We start from the raw sequence: 18,896 nt of genomic DNA on the forward strand, positions 1-18,896 counted from the left end.
CGAAATTAATATTTTTAATCCTCCAAATATTTACCAAAAGCTTAGTAATTGTTGTTTGTTGTATTTTTTATTTATATAATCGATCGAAAAAAAAATTTAAAAATGATTTATTTATTTATAATATTATTATTATTTATATATCATGCGAATGGCTATTTTTCTCATCCGTGTGGTCCAGGGGCCGTACCATGAACTAAAAACTCGCCAATTTCCGAACCTCAACTTTTTGTCGGAACCTGACAAATTTGCAATTGGTAGGTAGGTACCTACCTACCTACATTTATTATGAAGTCATTTTCCTGACCCTGCTTCATTGTCTCCGTCTCGTTTGCTGAGTTTGTAAGCAAAATTTCGTTCCGAAATTGAAATATTTTTAAAGTTATATCTGTTTTTCGGTTTATATCAAAGTCAATTGAAATACTCTAATTTTATCCTAATGTTAATTGGTACAATTTTAAAGAACAAAAACGTGATTTTCTGATATTACAGCCTCATAACGCACCATAACACATAACCAAAAAACTTGTGATTGACATTCTTTTATGAACGTGCAAATCACTTTTTTTTAAGGGATTTTATGACCTGGTAACTAAGACCCTTAGATCAAGTCTTGTTTTAATTTATATTCTTATTTTTATGAAAAATGTTAATATGAACTGAAATGAAATGAAGATGATTAATTTGAGACATTAATCAACTGGGATGAAATTAAATGAAACGTGTTGAGATGATATGATATGAAATATATAATCTCAGTAAAATGGTGGTCATTTACTGAATTTTTTTTTCAGTGAACTTTTTAGAGGATCCCGAGAAGTTGCGTCCAGAGGCTTTGTTTTATTTTCCCACATTTGTACACTTTCACAGATACTAAATAGTTAATAAACCACCGTTATTACACATTTAAACCTGAAGAAACACTAAATAGACGAAATAAAACAAATTTTAATCACACTTCACTCCTCGCGTTCCCGCCAAAAAGTCCGCAAATAATTTTGAATATGTATATACATATTTGAAGTGTTGTTTATTTATTACCTATAAATTAAGAATAAAAAATCATTTAGCCCCTTTACATTTGAACAACCATTCGCTTTGTGGCAGTCTTACTAAACTATGTTTTAGTGACGACATTTCAAATGTGAATAATTTTGTTTGAACAATTGGAAATAGTTCGGCTTTTTTTAATTTTCTTAAGAATATTATGGCAATGGTACATAAAAAGACAAGACAAGTTCAAATTCTACCGTAGAATATGGCTACAACTAATCTAAAACCTTAATTCAGTTATTGGAGATGCCCAGAAGACTGAATAGCTGTAAGTTTTATTAACTTCAATTATTTGACTTTATTTTCATTAGCTGATAGACTTAATGAGTGAAATTCAAAAGATGCAATAATTAAAATATCAAAGTCAAAATAATTGGAAGAACTTATGAAAAACAGTCCTGACTGATGCCGAAAAAAATAAATTGATCAATACTTTGAGAAGACTGCTTCTGGATTGGTATCAAGTAAAGCCATATGATGTAAAAGTTACCAACATAACTGCAAAAAAGCAAATTATAAGCAATATTTTTATTTTCATAGTCAGCATGAATACTGTGTGAAATAAAGACTTCAAAAGCAAGTAGAAACAAGAAGCTATAGGGAATATAATTTATGTACACTTGAATTGTAGGATTGTTATAAAGTATACATATTAAATGAGTATATTATGGTATTACAAATACATTTATTTTGTTCCTCCGTCCATCTATTACTTTATAATAATAAAAAAACATTATGAATGAATTGTTGTATAAAACCAATAAACTCACATTCATATTTTTTTATTCAAATTAATATAAAGTATTTTACGGAATCAACATGACATGTACTTAATTTATTTATTACTTATTATTACTAATAACAAAATATATAGTGAAATAATAGTATAATTAGTTATTGACCTCATGGCTTACGGTCTATGGTGGCATGCATGTTGCATTATATATGGACTCAGGTAACCACTTAATACCAAATGGTCTTGATTTATAAATCATGAGCATATAGGATTTCGGATTTAGGAGCATTTAGATTAATAAAAAATAATTAAAACAACAATTTACATATTGAATTAATATTATTTTAATATAAATGCTGTTTATTCTGCACATGATCCATGGTCAATAAGTTACATTTTGTAGTAAAACCTTGATACAGGAAAATATTCAGAAACTTCTAGCAGTCCTTTAATGTTGGGTTGTTAATCAATCTCAGTTTTGGGAGGGGATGGTTATAGTTGGGCTTCTTGAAATATGGCCTCAGTTGCCATTCCTGGTTGTAAATATTTACTCAATGAATATTTTCATATCAGAATTAAAAGTCTAAATTAAAAAACAAAACATACTAAACATATTATATCCCAAAGTACTCTGAAAACACTATTGTAAATGAATGATATAACAACATTTGTATTGAAATACTTTTACTACTAGCATATTTTCCAACTAAGTAGTATTAACATATTATAATGTTAATCTATCTACATATATATATATATATAAATGAATTGCTGTTCCTTAGTCTCGCTAAAACTCGGGAACAGCTGGACCGATCTGGCTAATTTTGGTCTTGAATTATTTGTGGAAGTCCAGAGAAGGTTTAAAAGGTAGACAAATATGAAAATGCTTATAAGTTTATTTTATACAAAAGTTTAGGTCTTTTATATAACTATTGAGGCACTACGAAGTCTGCCGGGTCAGCTAGTAAACAAATAGACATGAGTTTCTTAGGCAATTTTTTGATTACATTTTGTAACAAGTTTTATTGTTTATAAAATAAATTAATATTATATGATTTAAGTACAAAAGTACGTATTATTTGAATAAAGATTTACATGCCAATTATTGCACATTTACAGAATATTAATGTTTTCTACAGTAAAATTTTCTTTTATGTAGCATTGATCTTTTGATTGTTCCATATGCACTATCAATACACCCATGATATCTGGCAATTCTGATATCCCCAAAAATCTAAAATTTAAGAGATATTAACTATAGTGAGTTATATATTTTACAAATCAGACAATTCAAAATAATTGTATAGTCGGATTTTTTATTAGACGAAGTAAACTGACGTTTACCGTGTTGTCAGTTTTTGATGAAATAAAAATAGTGTTGTGACAAAGTGAACGATTGAAAAAACTCCTGAATTAATGAAATTGCCTCGATTGTCTAGTGAATAGTTAGTGTGCCGAACTGCCGATATCGGGCACGGGGTTCGAATTTTAGCCGTGCTTTGTACATACCAACGAGTTTTCGACGAAACATTATGTTCCTATGGTATCTACCTGTACTGAATACCGAGTGTTTTAAACATTAAGAAAAACATTGCGAGGAAGCTTGTAAGACTGTCCTATTTCCAATGCATCATATAGAGTTGAAACTATAGATGTATAAAATATAACAATTATAGGTACATAGGTAATGAAAATAAAAAAACTGATTGTAGTTACATACTACTAGTAACATATTATTATATTGGATCACTTTAATACAATTTTATTGTAAAATATAAATAATATTCTTTTATAGTTTGAAATTAATGATTAACTCTTCACACTCATTGTTCATTTATGTGATTGAACGAGAACTGAACGCATCACTATTACTTTAAATATAGCAACATTATTTTACAAAGTGACATTAGCTACTGTCAGCTGGCTTCGTCTAATTAAAAATCCGACTATAGTTTGATGTATTTATTGTACACACTTTAAAGATAAGATTTTAATTACCTTTTATCTCACTAAAACTGTGATGAGATAGAACTTTAGTATTAACTAATGTGAAAAGAGTTCATTTGTTATATCCATTAAGCAATCTTAAAATAAATTAATATACGTGTCCATCATACATTGGAAATAAATAAAACTACTTAATATATGAAATTCAACACAATTAAAAGAATTTTTTACGCCAACGTTTAGTCGCAGTTTTACAAATGCTTGCGTTTTTGAACAAATAAAAAATATAGCTGATTAGAAAAAGTTACGTTTTCTCAAATGCAAAATTTTACAGCAAGGGATGTCAAATAGCGACTGCTTTCGTGTTAAAAATAAGTTCATGGTACGCTTAGAGCTTGTCAGCATGCTGAAATGTAGTTACGTGACTTCTAACCGGCTTGGGTCACGTGGTCATTCGCTGGCTATGTTAAAATAAATTTGAACATTTTTTGAATTTTTCGCAGTAAGGCTTTTTTCGTCTCATTTAAAGGGGGCGAATTCGGGCAAAAAATATTTTGTTGCTCTGACTTTTGTATGAGTAGCTTTGATGCTATTCAAATTACGACATCCGCATAGGCACAGCGCTAATTGTCAAAAGGCTATTTGAAGTTTATAAAAAAAGAATATTTTTTTAAATTGTAAAAAAAAACCTGTTCATTCTTTGCGTATAGATTCAAATATTTTTCAAGTGAAACTTTTATTACATCGTCTCAAACTTTTTCGTCTGTGTGTTGCACGTCGCGTGACGGTCGGCCGCGGGGTAGGGATAAAGTGAAAGGCGCTCGTCAGAGCAGCCAAGGCCAATATGGCGGCGCCTATAGTTCGCAGCAGCTGACCATGTAGTGTATAGATACTCATTTGCTCCACGCTATTTTGTTTGTTTTTGTCAGTGTTTAATGTAAATTTTGTTTGTCAGTGCTTAATGTAAATGTTGTTATTTATTAAAGTGAAACTTTTATTTGCTTTTGATAAACAACGACACCGCTAGTGAGTCCAAAAAACTGATCGACGAGGAGAAAGCAAAGAATAGTGCAAAAATGAATGTCGATGATTTAATTTTACGCCGTAAAAAACAGGACGCCGACAGAGCACGTGCTTATAGAAAAAGGAAAAAAGATCTTGGTGAGTAAACGTAGTTTTTATATCGAATTTATTAGAATTGTTAGAAGTTTTTGCTGGTGCATGTTGATGTTTATGGATTTCTTACAATTTTGAGTGCTTGAATTTATTAGTTAACTTATTTGGTATGAAGTCGTCGTTTGAAGTCGTCGTGGCCTAAAGGATAAGACGTCCGGTGCATTCGTGTTGAAGCGATGCACCGGTGTTCGAATCCCGCAGGCAGGTACCAATTTTTCTAATGAAATATGTACTCAACAAATGTTCACGATTAACTTCCACGGTGAAGGAATAACATCGTGTAATAAAAATCAAACCCGCAAAATTATAATTTGCGTAATTACTAGTGGTAGGACCTCTTGTGAGTCCGCGCGGATAGGTACCACCGCCCTGCTTATTTCTGCCGTGAAGCAGTAATGCGTTTCGGTTTGAAGGGTGGGGTAGCCGTTGTAACTATACTGAGACTTTAGAACTTGTATCTCAAGGTGGGTGGCGCGTCTACGTTGTAGATGTCTATGGGCTCCAGTAACCACTTAACATCAGGTGGGCTGTGAGCTCGTCCACCCATCTACGCAATAAAAAAAATAAAAAAAGAATATTAAATTAAGTATTTTTTATATATATTCGATCCATTCAATATATTTAATTTTATTTAACAGATGCCATGCCCAGTACTAATACCGTTCAAAGTGGTGAGCCTGTATCTGAAAATATTGTTATATCAAAACTGCAATATCAAAGGCAATTAAATGCGGAACGATGCCGCAGGTATCGTCAAAAATGGAAGCGGCTAAAATCGAATGCCAATTTTAACCGCGGTACTAGTGACAGCAATACAAGTACAAGTCGAGATACAAGTAGAAGTCGAGAATTAATTGTTAATCCAGAGGAATTTCAAAACTTGTCAGATCATCCTCAACAATTTTTCAACCATGAATCTTCGCTGCAGGCTCCTGAAAATACAACTGGCAATGCAAACAACACTACTCCTGCGGGCGCACGCTGTCGTCGGTACCGACGAAGGCTCAATGCACGAAGAACTCTCGCAAAAGAAAATCCTTCATCGATCTATACATTGTATATGAGACATAACGGAGCTCATAATCTTTTTAAAAATTTATTTGAGGATAATCCATTTGGATTTGCGTGCACTGTTTGTGATAGATTATGGTTCAAAAATGATTTGAAATCTCCACCTTTATCGTGCAGTGCAATCTTAGAACAAATATGCCCAACTGTCTCGTTGGAAGACATTCTTGTGTGTGCGACCTGTAAAACCTCGTTAACTGCTGGAAAAATACCGAATTTGGCCGTGTACAATGGATTTAAGTATCCGCCTAAGCCTAATCTCCCTGAATTAGATTTAGTGTCCGAACGATTAATATCACCGAGATTACCCTTTATGCAAATTCGACGACTAAGATACGTACAGGGGCAATATGGAATCGCTGGACAAGTAATCAATGTGCCCGTTGACGTTGATAACATGGTCCAAACTCTGCCTCGAAATATAGAGGATGATTATTGTATAAATGTACACATAAAAAAACGTTTAATTCACAAATCTAGTTATTTGCGTGGATTAGTGAAAAAGGGGATTGTTAAAGACTGGCTCAGTTATCTTGTAGCTACTCCGCTTTATAAGCATTATGGCATTAAAATTTGTCAGAATTTCTTGGGAGACTTAACCGATGAGAGTGAAAATCCAATTGTTGTTTTAGACGATATCGCTGAACCAATTGAAATTGAAGATAGTCTAGACGCTGAACAGCATACTCTCTTATGGTCGGAGGATAAATATTTACAAAATGCACCGGGAGAGAATAAAAGACCTATAAGCTTGCTGTTTGATTCTCATGCAGAAGAATTGTCTTTCCCAGCAATTTACTATGGACAATTTCGGAAATTCAAAGATGATGTTAATTGTAAGGCATACTCGGTTGCAACAAGCGAATTGCGGCGCTCTGATCGACGAGGAGTTACTCCTCGCCACTTGCTCTACTTAGCCATGAAGATTATGCGACTTCGAGTGAGTGAAAACATCAGTATTGCTTTTAAACCTATAGGACAAGGCATAAACATAACAAAAGACCAGATATTATCCTCTGAATATTTTAATGGCTGTATGGATTCAAACTTGGCTTTTCTTAAATCGATACCGAATTCAGTACAATATTGGCAAAGTCGAAAGAAAGACCTATTTGCAATGATCCGGCAACTTGGTAAGCCAACAGTATTTTTAACGATGAGTGCCAATGAAATATCATGGAAATGGCTTTTGAAAACTCTGCATAAATTGAAATATGGCACGGAGATAACTGATTTAGAAATTGATCAGCTACATTATAAAGTCAAGGCAGAATTAATAAATGAAGATGCTGTGACATGCGCCATTTATTTCAATAAACTCGTCAATGTCATCATGAAAATTCTCCAACATAAAACGGTTAGCCCATTCGGTAAGCATTATGTTGAACATTATTTCAAGAGGATTGAATTTCAACACAGAGGAAGTCCTCATGCTCATATTTTACTTTGGCTGAATGAGCCGCCTAAAGATTCGTTTGGAGCAGATATGAATTCTACTATTCAGCTTATTGATGATTTAATTTCAGTATCGAGCACAGAAGCGTCAGGAAATATTAATCTCGTCACACACCATCACACTTTTGCATGTTATAAAAATAATCAGAATCGACGAAAATGCAGATTCAACGCCCCTTTCATGCCTAGTCGGTCAACGATACTACTCAAGCCTTTGGCTAAATCTACTGATGGTGAAAGATACGCTTATGATGTGTATAAGAAAAGATACAAAACAACACACCAAAATCTCGAAAACAATAACTACGATGATATTGATGATTTTTATAATAAAAATAACATTAAATCAGATGAGGACTATCATAAAATTCTATCTGCTGGAATTTTAAGGCCAATGGTTTTCGTTAAACGGCACCCTAATGAAAAATGGCATAACTTCTTTAATCCATTTATATTTCACCATTTGCAGTCGAACATGGATATCCAATACATAACAGATGAGTATTCCTGTGCTGCATACGTTGTGGAGTATATAAACGAATCCAATCGAGGCACTAGTAATTTTCAGCGGGAACTACTGAATCTTTTGGAAGAAAATCCAAATTTAGATTTAGTTGAAATAACAAAACATATGAGTGTTAATATTTTAAATACAATAGAAATGTCTAGCCAAGAAGCAGCATGGTTTCTTCTTAGGGAACCAATGTCTAAATCAACGCTTAAGGTTGAATTCATACCTACGATGTGGCCTCAGGAACGTCATCGTATTCGAAAAACAGAGAAAGAATTAGAAAGACTTTCTGATAACGATACCAATATTTGGAAAGAAAACTGTTTCGAAAAATACGAAAATCGACCTGCAGAATTAGAAGATATTTCGTTGATTCAGTTTGTTGCTTGGTATGCAGTGAAATCTAGACGAAACCCGTCGGAACCTGAAATTACAGACGAAAATTCGAATTCAGAAGATGAAGTAGACATTGAAGAATGGTTAGCACCAGAAGAAAACATTAATCAAGAAAGTAATAAAGTATATTACCGTCGGGAAACTCCAAGGATCGTACGCTATCGACATTACGATATGGCAAATCAAATGTTAGACTACAAACGTGAAATGGTTACTTTGTACATTCCATTTCGTAATGAAGAAAGGGACATTTTGGCTGAAATGCGATTCAATCAAATTTATGAAGAAAACGAACAACTGATTTTAGCTCGTCGTGAAGAGTTTGAATCAAATTTAGATATTGACAAAATTATTGAAGCATATAGAAAATTATGTCACCCTGATGAAAATGAGGAAGACCTTGAAATTTTGCCGCTTATACAACATGATGCAAATCCGTTTATTGAATTTTACAACAATCCAGACTCAGGTACTGTTTTGATTTAGAGTATAGCATTAATATGTAATAATACGTAAAAACTAACATAATGATTTTTAAAGTGAAAAAAGTTTCACTTTTACCGTGGTATCATAAAACCACACAATCCTTTTTTTTTCACATTATAGACATTTAACTCTGACAAACAACATTTACGTTAAACACTGACAAAAACAAACAAAATGGAGCACTGGCACACTGGCCGCTCTGACGAGCGCCTTTCTCTTTATCCCTACTCCGCGGTCAATCGTCACGCGACATGCAACACACAGTCGAAAAAGCTTGAGACGATGTAATAAAAGTTTCAATAGTATTTGAATAGACTGATAATTGAATATGATATTTGAATAGACCTATACACAAAGAATGGATAGGTATTTTTTATATAATTTTCAAAAAATTATCTTCTGTATAAACTTGAAATAGACTTTTGACAATTAGCGCTGTATGTCGTAATTCGCTGGATGCCGTAATTTGAATAGCATCATATAAAGCTACTCTACTACTAAAGATACAAAAGTGAGAGCAATAAAAAAAATTTGTCCGTATTCGTCCCCTTTGAAATCAGACGAAAAAAGCCTTATCGCGAAAATGTTCAAATTTATTTTTTATTGCTTAGATGGGTGGACAAGCTCACAGCCCACCTGGTGTTAAGTGGTTACTGGAGCCCATAGACATCCACAACGTAAATGCACCACCCACCTTGAGATACAAGTTCTAAGGTCTCAAGTATAGTAACGACGGCTACCCCACCCTTCAAACTGAAACGCATTACTGCTTCACGGCAGAAATAAGCAGAATAAAAGGATAATTTTTTACGCTTTATTTTTAAATAATATTATTAAGTGATAACTAAATTAAAGTTAAGGAAAAGTGGGAATTCCTGGGTTACATATTAATCTAATTTTTGTCATTCGTCCGGATGTACCTTATTAATGTTTATTATTACTTTGAGAATTAAATAATTATCATGTAGTGTATATACTCCACCACTGAGTTAGGTGTGAAAAAAAAGGAAGGAAATTGTGGTTACTGTTGATATTGCATATCTAATCAATATATAACCAATTTTAAAGATAGTGGTTAACAATGTGGTTAAAAATGTAGACGCTCGAAGATAATAACATTTTTCTCACGAAATTTAGCTATAAAAGTTGTTTTCATTGTTATTTACCAGTACTTTATTGTGCTTCAACATAGAGTCTTTGCCATCCTCGGTAAAAACAATATTAACAACAGAATGAGTGAATTTGTTGTGCCTCGGCGAGTGTATGCATATTTTTCATTGACCACGGAACTAAATCAGAAGATATTAAACAATATTTAGAAGAACACCATCATTTGTCCTCATCTAAAAGTGAAATAGTTCTGAAAATATTCAAAAAATCTTATAGCAGCTTTTAACGATCGATGGATTAAATCTAACCGAATTAAAGACCGCTAAGCTTGGAGGGGAAGAAGTATTAAAAATACAACGTGGTTGGATGATGAATGTATGTGATGGTAGGGGAAAAAGGCACAACTTGAAGAAGTACCAATGAATATCACACTTACAACATCTGGCGAACGTGGAAGACTACCAAAATCTTATGGAAATCTATCGGAGAAATCGAAAAAGAGGAATAATATGGAGTTGATTCAAGAATATGGACTCGACTATATATATAACGCATATGTCCAAGGATTGCGGTGTGAAAGAGAAGTTGAAGAAGCTTCTGTTGTTGAAATGTTCCGGAATTGGGATAGAAATCAAAAAGTAATCGCTGTTTTACGGCCAATGAAGCTTTAAGTTTTTTTGGTGATTTATATCTTTCGCAATCACAATACGGATTACTTCAAACAAGTCTGATTAACAAAAACTTAGATATATTGCCCTCTTATAATATATTGATAAACGCAAAAAAACTGTGTTATCTTCCACCCTCAAGCATTGAAGTAACCGATTCAAGCGCTAAAGTAAAACTACATCCAAGACTTGGTGGATCATTCTACATCCCGTATTTTAAAATTTGAGAATGTTTACAACCCAACAAGAAGAAATCTTAAATAGGGGTGGGATAGTTCATCGGGACAAAAAGATTACAAACAAATTTTAACGGATGAAAGTGACCTAGTCTCAGATGCAATCTTATTTATAGCGTCTCTGGTACCAATAAAGCTGACGGATATAGAAACAAACGAGGCTCCTTGACAAAATCCAGTTTTTTTTTTTTTTTATTGCTTAGATGGATGGGCGAGCTCACAGCCCACCTGATGTTAAGTGGTTACTGGAGCCCATAGACATCTACAACGTAAATGCGCCACCCACCTCGAGATATAAGTTCTAAGGTCTCAGTAGAGTTACAACGGCTACCCCACCCTTCGAACCGAAACGCATTACTGCTTCACGGCGGAAATAGGCGGGGTGGTGGTACCTACCCGTGCGGACTCACAAGACGTCCTACCACCAGTGATTACGCAAATTATAATTTTGCGGGCTTGGTTTCCACTACACGATGTTATTCCTTCACCGTGGAAGTCAATCGTGAACATTTGTTGAGTACGTAGTTCATTAGAAAAATTGGTACCCGCCTGCGGGATTCGAACACCGGTGCATCGCTTCATACGAATGCACCGTCTTATCCTTTAGGCCACGACGATCTTCCTCTATTTGATATTGCCGACCAATTTTGATGGGATTTGCCAAAGAAACGCCAGAAAAAACCCGTTTGGTGGTTGGAGAAATTCGTGGTCAACTCAATAATTTGGAAACTTCTAAGTTGCGCAAAGATAATATGGTAATTAAAATAAGTCACGAGCTATTCTTAACTATGGTGGATGGAAAAGTCGCACAAGCTCTAACTGATACGAGCTCTGGAGCTGTGTGTACGGTGTGTGGTGCTAGACCAAGCGAAATAAATGATTTGGAATTTTTTTTATCAAAACAAGTGCTTACGAGTGCGGTTTATCTATGCTGCATGCGTGGATTAGGTGTATGGAGTTGATTTAACATATTTCATATAATCTTTCAGAAGAGAAGAAATTTAAAGAAGAAGCTTGTACAAAATTTATTTCGAAGCCGAATGAGATTAAATGTTGATAAACCCTGTCAAGGAAGTGGAAATAGTAATGATTTGCCATCATTACTATTGACACAATACGCCGACACATTACAGCTTGACGATTTTTTGAGAACTACTAATGCTCTTCAGAAATTACAGGAGTTGACGAGGATCTTATTAAAAGATTCTATATAATCCTTCAGACGGTGGTATCCGGCATTGCAGAAAATCCAGAAAAATTCGGCAATGTTACAAAATACATGTGGTATAACATGCCTTCATCAGTTCTGCCTATTGGTGTTTTATCTGAGGATACCCGAGAATCTCGTAATAAAGATTACAAAAGTATCAGATTACATCACGCTAGAAAGTGCTCTAGGTCCGCAATGAATGAAGATGTATTATTTCATGGCCTTCTATTTACATTAGATCCATATATATCAAGTATAAGAAAATCATCAATCACTGTGTCCAAGGAATTATTAGACGAAGCCAAGAACCTGTTAGATATTTGAATTTTATGTACTTAAAGATGTAATGTTTTCTTTCCGATTTTATGTAATATATTAACTCTTTGACTGCCGTGTAGGTCACCGATGCCCTACGCGGCGCATTGAAGTAATATAGTCGATTTCTCTTACAAAGGCGCCTGGATAACTTTTGGAGTCTCAGAAATACATTCGATTTCAGTATACTTGGATTTGTCTTTCGCAGAGTCTACTAGATATTCCGGCGTCTTAGTAACAGAAACCAGCATAATTATGTACTTCAGTGCGTCGTGTAGGGCACCGGTGACCTACACGGCAGTCAAAGGGTTAATACATTTTTGTCATTTAATATATGATGATGTTATATTCAGTAATAAGAATAATACTAAATAATAGTATATTATTCATAATAATTTAAACTAGGTTTTTATACGAAAATGTGTCAATTTTATTTTAGTTTTATTTTATACATAATAAAAATTACAACGAATGTACATCATAGATCTTGAACTTGATAGTGTATATAAATCATAGATCTTACATGCCAAATTTCAGCTGGTTATTGTAAATAAAAACAAAGTTACAGATTTTTGAGACGGCACGCATGGTTTCGTCACATAGTGTAACGTCATGAGATATCCTTCTTCAAACACCCTTACGGAGAGTACTCCGTATGTAGCAACTTGGCTGTGGTCCTGACACTGCTGCTGTCCAAGAGCGACTGTAACCACTCACCATCAAAGGGGCCGTATGCTCGTCTGCTTACAAAGCCTATAAAAATAAGTTCAAACTAATTTTTCTGTCATGTAATTACACGTTAGTAATTAAAGTATGATACAATTTACTACTTTTGTTGCAGGTAAAATAACCATGGATTCTGTCAACACTTTAAAACGAATGGCAGATATTGATTTTAACAAGCCCGTAGAAGTAGAAGTAACAATAATTAATGATGAAGAGATTGAATTTGTTTCTAACTGGGTCACAGATTATAAAATAGACAATATATCAAATAATTTTCCCATTGAGGATAACGCTGTTCGCACAAAGGGCAATTATGCACATGAAAGAAATCCATTCCCAAGAGAAGAATGCATATCGTTTGACAGAAATAAAGATATAGCGTGGACAAATAAAAGTTTATCAAAATATATTAACCAACATTGTGAATTGACAAACAACATTCAACTGCGCGACATGGTCGACTCGGTCTCGAGTAATTTAATTAAAATGATAAAAAAATTAAATCAGTGGTACCAACAAAAAATTTATGAAGACTATCCTAAGAACATTACAAACTCACAATATACGAATATAAAATTTTACTATTTCAATTTGTCGTATAACGCTGTAACAAACATTATCCTACCTCTAAGTAAAACAGAAAACTTTAATGAGTCGTTCATTGAGCGCACATTTGAAATTGCTAAAGCAAACAAAATTGGCACCCACCTTAAGCAAATAGAAGAATTGTACTACGAAATGTTAGAGTGGATTAAACGCATAAATCTTAGTGAATTCACTTTGAAACAAAATAATCCTTCATTCATCAAATCTGATTTCACAAATAAACAAAGAGCTATAAATACGGAAATCATAATGAATCAAGATTCAAGTAACCAACATTACCGTAACTCTCCTGTACATTACGATGCGCAATCTAAACAAAACAAAAATAATCAAAGTAAATTATTAAGTTCATTCAATAATTACAATGCTGTTCATCACGATCAACATCCTTTTCATACAAATAATCCGCAAAGGTCACGATCTTGTAATAACAATGAAGCCACAGATCCTATGTACATCCAACTTCTAAATGAACAGCGAGCCAAAGCAGAACCTCAGAATTTTCAAACTGATTCAGGTCATCCAACACTAACACATTCTGCGTCATCGGGAAACGGTGATATTATAACTATTTGGGACGCTTCCGATGACTCGGTGAGAACTTTTAGTGTATATGTTCAAAATATTCATAAATTTATAAGCACTTTTAAGACGTTTCAGCGAGCTCACTTGGTATTAAGAATATAGGGATGACCCTACAGACATCACATCATGTTTTTTTTATTGCTTATATGGGTGGACGAGCTCACGGCCCACCTGGTGTTAAGTGGTTACTGGCCCATAGACATCTACAACGTAAATGTGCCACCCAGCTTGAGATATCAGTTCTCAGGTCTCAAGTATAGTTACAACGGCTGCCCCACCCTTCAAACCGAAACGCCTTACTGCTTCACGGCAGAAATAGGCAGGACAGTGGTACCTACCCGCGCGGGCTCGCAAGAAGTCCTACCACCAGTAATTACGAAAATTATAATTTTTGCGGGTTTGATTTTTATTGCACGATGCTATTCCTTCACCGTGGAAGTCAATCGTGAACATTTGTTGAGTACGTATTTCATTAGAAAAAATGCTACCCGCCTGAGACTCGAACACCGGTGCATCGCTCAACACGAATGCACCGGACATCTTATCCTTTAGGCCATGACGACTGTCAATGTCTCATTCTTCAAACCAGAAACTACGACTGCTCGTCGTGTCGTGGCAGAAAATAGGTACCAACCCGTACCAACTCACAAGACGCTCTACCACCTGGAATTTCACAAATTATAATTTTACGTGTTTGATTTTGATTACATGATATTATATCGATATTACGTGTTGGATATCATTAATCTATAATTTAATTCTGCTAAAATACTTATTCCCTTTCTTTTTTTGCCTAAATGCACCGATCTTTGCCGAGCACTTCCGAAGAATGCCCAAGTATCGATGTGATCGTAGACGCATCCTTAATTCTTAATCAAAAAAGGAAAGAAAGCGAAAAGGAAAAAAGATTTTTTAGCGCCCCTGCTAACGCCAAGCTATATGTCAAAACTAAAACCCAACTATTGGATGTGTTCTATCTCATGAAATAGTCCAGTAGTAAAAAGCTCGCGCTTTCATAAAAACGTATCTGGTTAATCAAATTCCCAATCTAACATCAAGGTCAAAGACCAGGTAGTGATGGATGAACAAGTGTTTCATTTCCTTGCACCGCTGTACCTTGTCCTAACTACCAATCAGCAGCAGTATATTCTTACATTAGGTTTTTTCAAGTATCAGTTCGATAGCTACTATACGTGGCCGACGAATTACTAGAATCCTAAATACAACCAAGTTCCCCTCCTTGACAAATCAAGGTACCCGCGAAACTGAATTAATTTTTGCTCTCCATTCGTTCATAGTGGATGTTATGCGGTCACACATGTTAAATACATTGCGAGACCGGTTATTTTCAATTAGAATGAAAATTATACACTGCAGTCTTCTTTTTTTTACAAATAGTATAACTGTAGACAGTTTTCATTTAAAATTAGTTCTCAATGAAAATTATATGAGATAAATTATGTTAAAAATCACTATCCGTAGTATTCGGTGATGTATCTCTAAGCTGTATATGACATTCTATTAATGACATTTAATTTGAATTGTTTTCTATAGTGCGCGCGGAAGCGCTAATCACCTCCTGAAGTATGTGGCGGGGTAAGACGGGGGAGGGCGTGATTGACAAGACGCACACGATATTATATTTAAGTGCAGATAAATCTCAGAATAACATGTTAGAATTAATGTAATGGGTATAATAGCCGGCAAACTTCTTGAGCATTTGTTGACGTAGTGGGGGTAAGTTTGCGCATGGTACACTCACGTGCAAAAATATTATTTACTCTGCGTCATAATGCAATTAAATTATTAAAATCAACATATGTATTTATTTATATATTTATTAGAACATCAACAAAAAATATAGGTTAATAATTGTAATAATTTAATCTTGGGGTAAAATAGATATTCCTTCTATTAAGTCAAAACTAGAGCTGTTGCCAGGTCTTCGTTCAGTTGAAGCGAAGCTGGTATTTGTAATTTTTTTTTCGTTATCATAATCTTGACCATTATCATCATCACTGTTTTCATCACCCGAGTCGCCATCATCGTGTTAAGTCGACATAGGGCTCATCGGTGTAGTTTACGACTCGGTCGGTTCGATCTTCTTTTTTGTCTATAATTAATTATTTTTTGAAGATATTCGATTCGTAGTAATCGAATGTTAGTTTTTTCAATTACCAGCTTCCGATTATTTTCTGTTTTTTTTTTTCATCTGAAGCCTAGCTCTTTCATAATTCGTCGTAAACTTCATTCCGAGCCATTAAAAGGTATATCTTCTTTAAAATTTTCGAAGCCTTTTTATTACAGATTGAACGAAACTATCCATTCCGGTAACTTTCTTCTTCCCTGATCTTTTCTTACCCGGAGTCCCAAGCACGATGAGCAAGCCAGAGCCTTTAGCTTCGTTAATAATGCACCTAACAGTACTCACTGATGTTTTTGTTGCTTCCGAAGTCTGTTTTACTTTTTCCATAATATCATTCTTCCCCTGTTTTATAATGAAGCAATATACGTCGTACACAATTTTTCTACCCTTTCTTTTGAATACTCCACCAGTTTGTCGCGGCATAGTGTATTTTTTATAAAAAATCAACAAACACTCAACAAATAGCAATGGCAACAAAGTCAACAAGCAATTATAATAAAATATAACTTAACGATTAATAACGATAGATTTTTCACTGTACGCAAGCGTACTTTACGCAAGGTTCGACTGATCTACCAATAACGCGCTCGATACGATTTCCCCTGCCGTCGCGCCTCACCCTCACCACCAAAGTGATCTAAAATTCGGTTCTGCGCAGCCAAGGTCATTTGCTCACGATGTTTGCCGGTTACTATACCTAATTGTAATATTGTATTTTTCTATTTCTTGGTTAAACAAAAAATGCATATTCAAAAGTGTTTATTATTTTTTATTATTTACGATACAAAACAATTTTATAAGCAAATTAACATTTCTTAATAAGAAAATGAAAAACGCTATCACCGTTATAATAAATTATAAAAAAATATATATTTATTTATCTATTTTGATTTTTTATCAACACAAACTGATGAATTTTCGTTCGTTAGACCCCCATGTCGAAATCATCAATGTGAATTCTCTTTTTTATTTCTTTAGGTTTTTGTGGAGAAGTAAATTTTGGTTTTTCCAATGTTTGCCGATTCGAATTTCCTTTAGCTACAATTCTCATCACGGTCTGAGAAAAAAACGGTGCACATTGTAAATTACATTTTACACTGGTCGTCTAATTGGTGAACCCATCTTAGGATATTTTATCTCGTGTATGTTTGGAACAAACTGGCAGGAACTACTATATCGTGCAACCGCCGCGGTGGTCAACGGCAGACTGAGTTAGCTTGACGTTTGTCTACCTCACCCGCCCTGCCGCTCACATACCTCAGGCGGTGACTAGCGCTTCCGCGCACATTAAAGTGAATTTCACGTATCTTTTGAAACCGCTTGTTTGATTTAACTTTTTAGCGACTATTTTTTATCTTCGACAGGGTGAACAACAGAATAAAAACGTCCAACCAACTATATCTATAAGTTTTGCAACGTCTACAAGTCCTGGTGTATCATTGATCACAGAAGGGTTCTGTAAAGTATGTTTAAAGAACACAAGGCTAAAATGTTTCAATTGTTACGGACCTTATTACTGTGGTACAAGCTGTCAGGTAAATAATATCCTTTTTTATTTTCCAAACAAATTATACAACATTAAAATGCAGATGAATATACATGAAGTGGTCGTGGCTTGAAGGATAAGACGTCAGGTGCATTCGTATCAAGCGATTCATCGGTGTCCGAATCCCCCAGGCAGATACCAACTTTTCGTAATGAAAAACGTACTTAACAAATGTTCACGATTGAATTCCATGGTGAAGGAATAACATCGAGTAATACAAATCAAACCCGCATAAATTATAATTTGCGAAATTGCTGGTGGTAGGATGTCTTGTGACTCCGCACGGGATGTACCACCACCATGCCTATTTCTGCCGTGAAGCAGTAATGCGTTTCTTTGAAGCGGTATAATGTAAATTTAAACTTCGATTTTAGGCCTATGATTGGCAAATACATCAGAAAAATTGCCAGTCACCGAGACACAGTTGAACGAGGAAGAAATCAGCACAACGGTCACGTAAAGCGTTAATCAAAGAAATTGAAACATTAATTTTAATATTGTTTTTTTTCTACATTGACGAGTCCTATTATTAAAACAATGATTTAATATGGAATTTTTGTTTTCATTTCATTATTTCTGATTTCCAATTTCGAGGATTGAATATTCTACTGAGTGTGTGAACCCGGATGAGATAAGGATAAGATACTACCATGGTCAACACTTCAACCAGATAGTGCTACACCACCTGTAGTCAGCAGCGAGCGCCTCTGCCTCCAGGCTCCTGCGCGAGTAGGCACGCCGCCTCGTAGGAGAAAGTGCGGTATCCTCGATACCTATTCTGACCACGATCGCTCGTTGAGGACGTCGCAACGCGGATATAAGCGTTAGGCAGCGGCTTGGCTCTGCCCTTGGCATTGCTGAAGTCCATGGGCGACGGTAACGACTCACCATTAGGTGGGCCGTATGCTCGTCTGCCTACAAAG

At 34.8% G+C, this 18,896-nt stretch overlaps 1 protein-coding gene and 1 long non-coding RNA gene across 3 annotated transcripts; one reads left to right on the plus strand and one right to left on the minus strand.

The window, feature by feature from the left end:
- Positions 1-2,106: 2,106 nt before the first annotated feature.
- Positions 2,107-4,008, minus strand: LOC149502531 (uncharacterized). Its single transcript, XR_016323414.1, has 2 exons — positions 3,785-4,008; positions 2,107-3,020 (listed from the first exon to the last, which is right to left on the minus strand). It is a non-coding gene; the product is annotated as an uncharacterized LOC149502531 (long non-coding RNA).
- Positions 4,009-4,566: 558 nt separating this feature from the next.
- On the plus strand, positions 4,567-18,526 carry LOC114252708 (uncharacterized). 2 transcript variants are annotated; one of them, XM_089729148.1, is made up of 6 exons: positions 4,581-4,894; positions 5,548-7,347; positions 7,504-8,808; positions 13,206-14,290; positions 17,792-17,962; positions 18,348-18,526. In XM_089729148.1, exons 1-6 carry the CDS (start codon positions 4,810-4,812, stop codon positions 18,399-18,401), a joined length of 4,500 nt encoding a protein of 1,499 aa, XP_089585274.1. In that variant the 5' UTR covers positions 4,581-4,809; the 3' UTR covers positions 18,402-18,526. The 2 variants fall into 2 exon arrangements, with proteins under 2 accessions (XP_089585273.1, XP_089585274.1); XM_089729147.1 differs by having other exon boundaries at positions 4,567-4,894; positions 5,548-8,808.
- The last annotated feature ends 370 nt before the right edge of the window (positions 18,527-18,896 follow it).

This window comes from Bombyx mandarina, chromosome 08, assembly GCF_030267445.1.
Source record: "Bombyx mandarina strain Sakado chromosome 08, ASM3026744v2".
Taxonomy (NCBI): domain Eukaryota; kingdom Metazoa; phylum Arthropoda; class Insecta; order Lepidoptera; family Bombycidae; genus Bombyx; species Bombyx mandarina.

Excerpts from the sequence above, each read along its gene's own strand:
- LOC114252708 (XM_089729147.1), top strand. The coding sequence starts at position 4,810 with ATGAATGTCGATGATTTAATTTTACGCCGTAAAAAACAGGACGCCGAC. Across the intron at positions 4,895-5,547 it reads AAAAAGGAAAAAAGATCTTG|ATGCCATGCCCAGTACTAAT; the intron begins GTGAGTAAACGT and ends TTTATTTAACAG. Across the intron at positions 17,963-18,347 it reads ACTGTGGTACAAGCTGTCAG|GCCTATGATTGGCAAATACA; the intron begins GTAAATAATATC and ends CTTCGATTTTAG.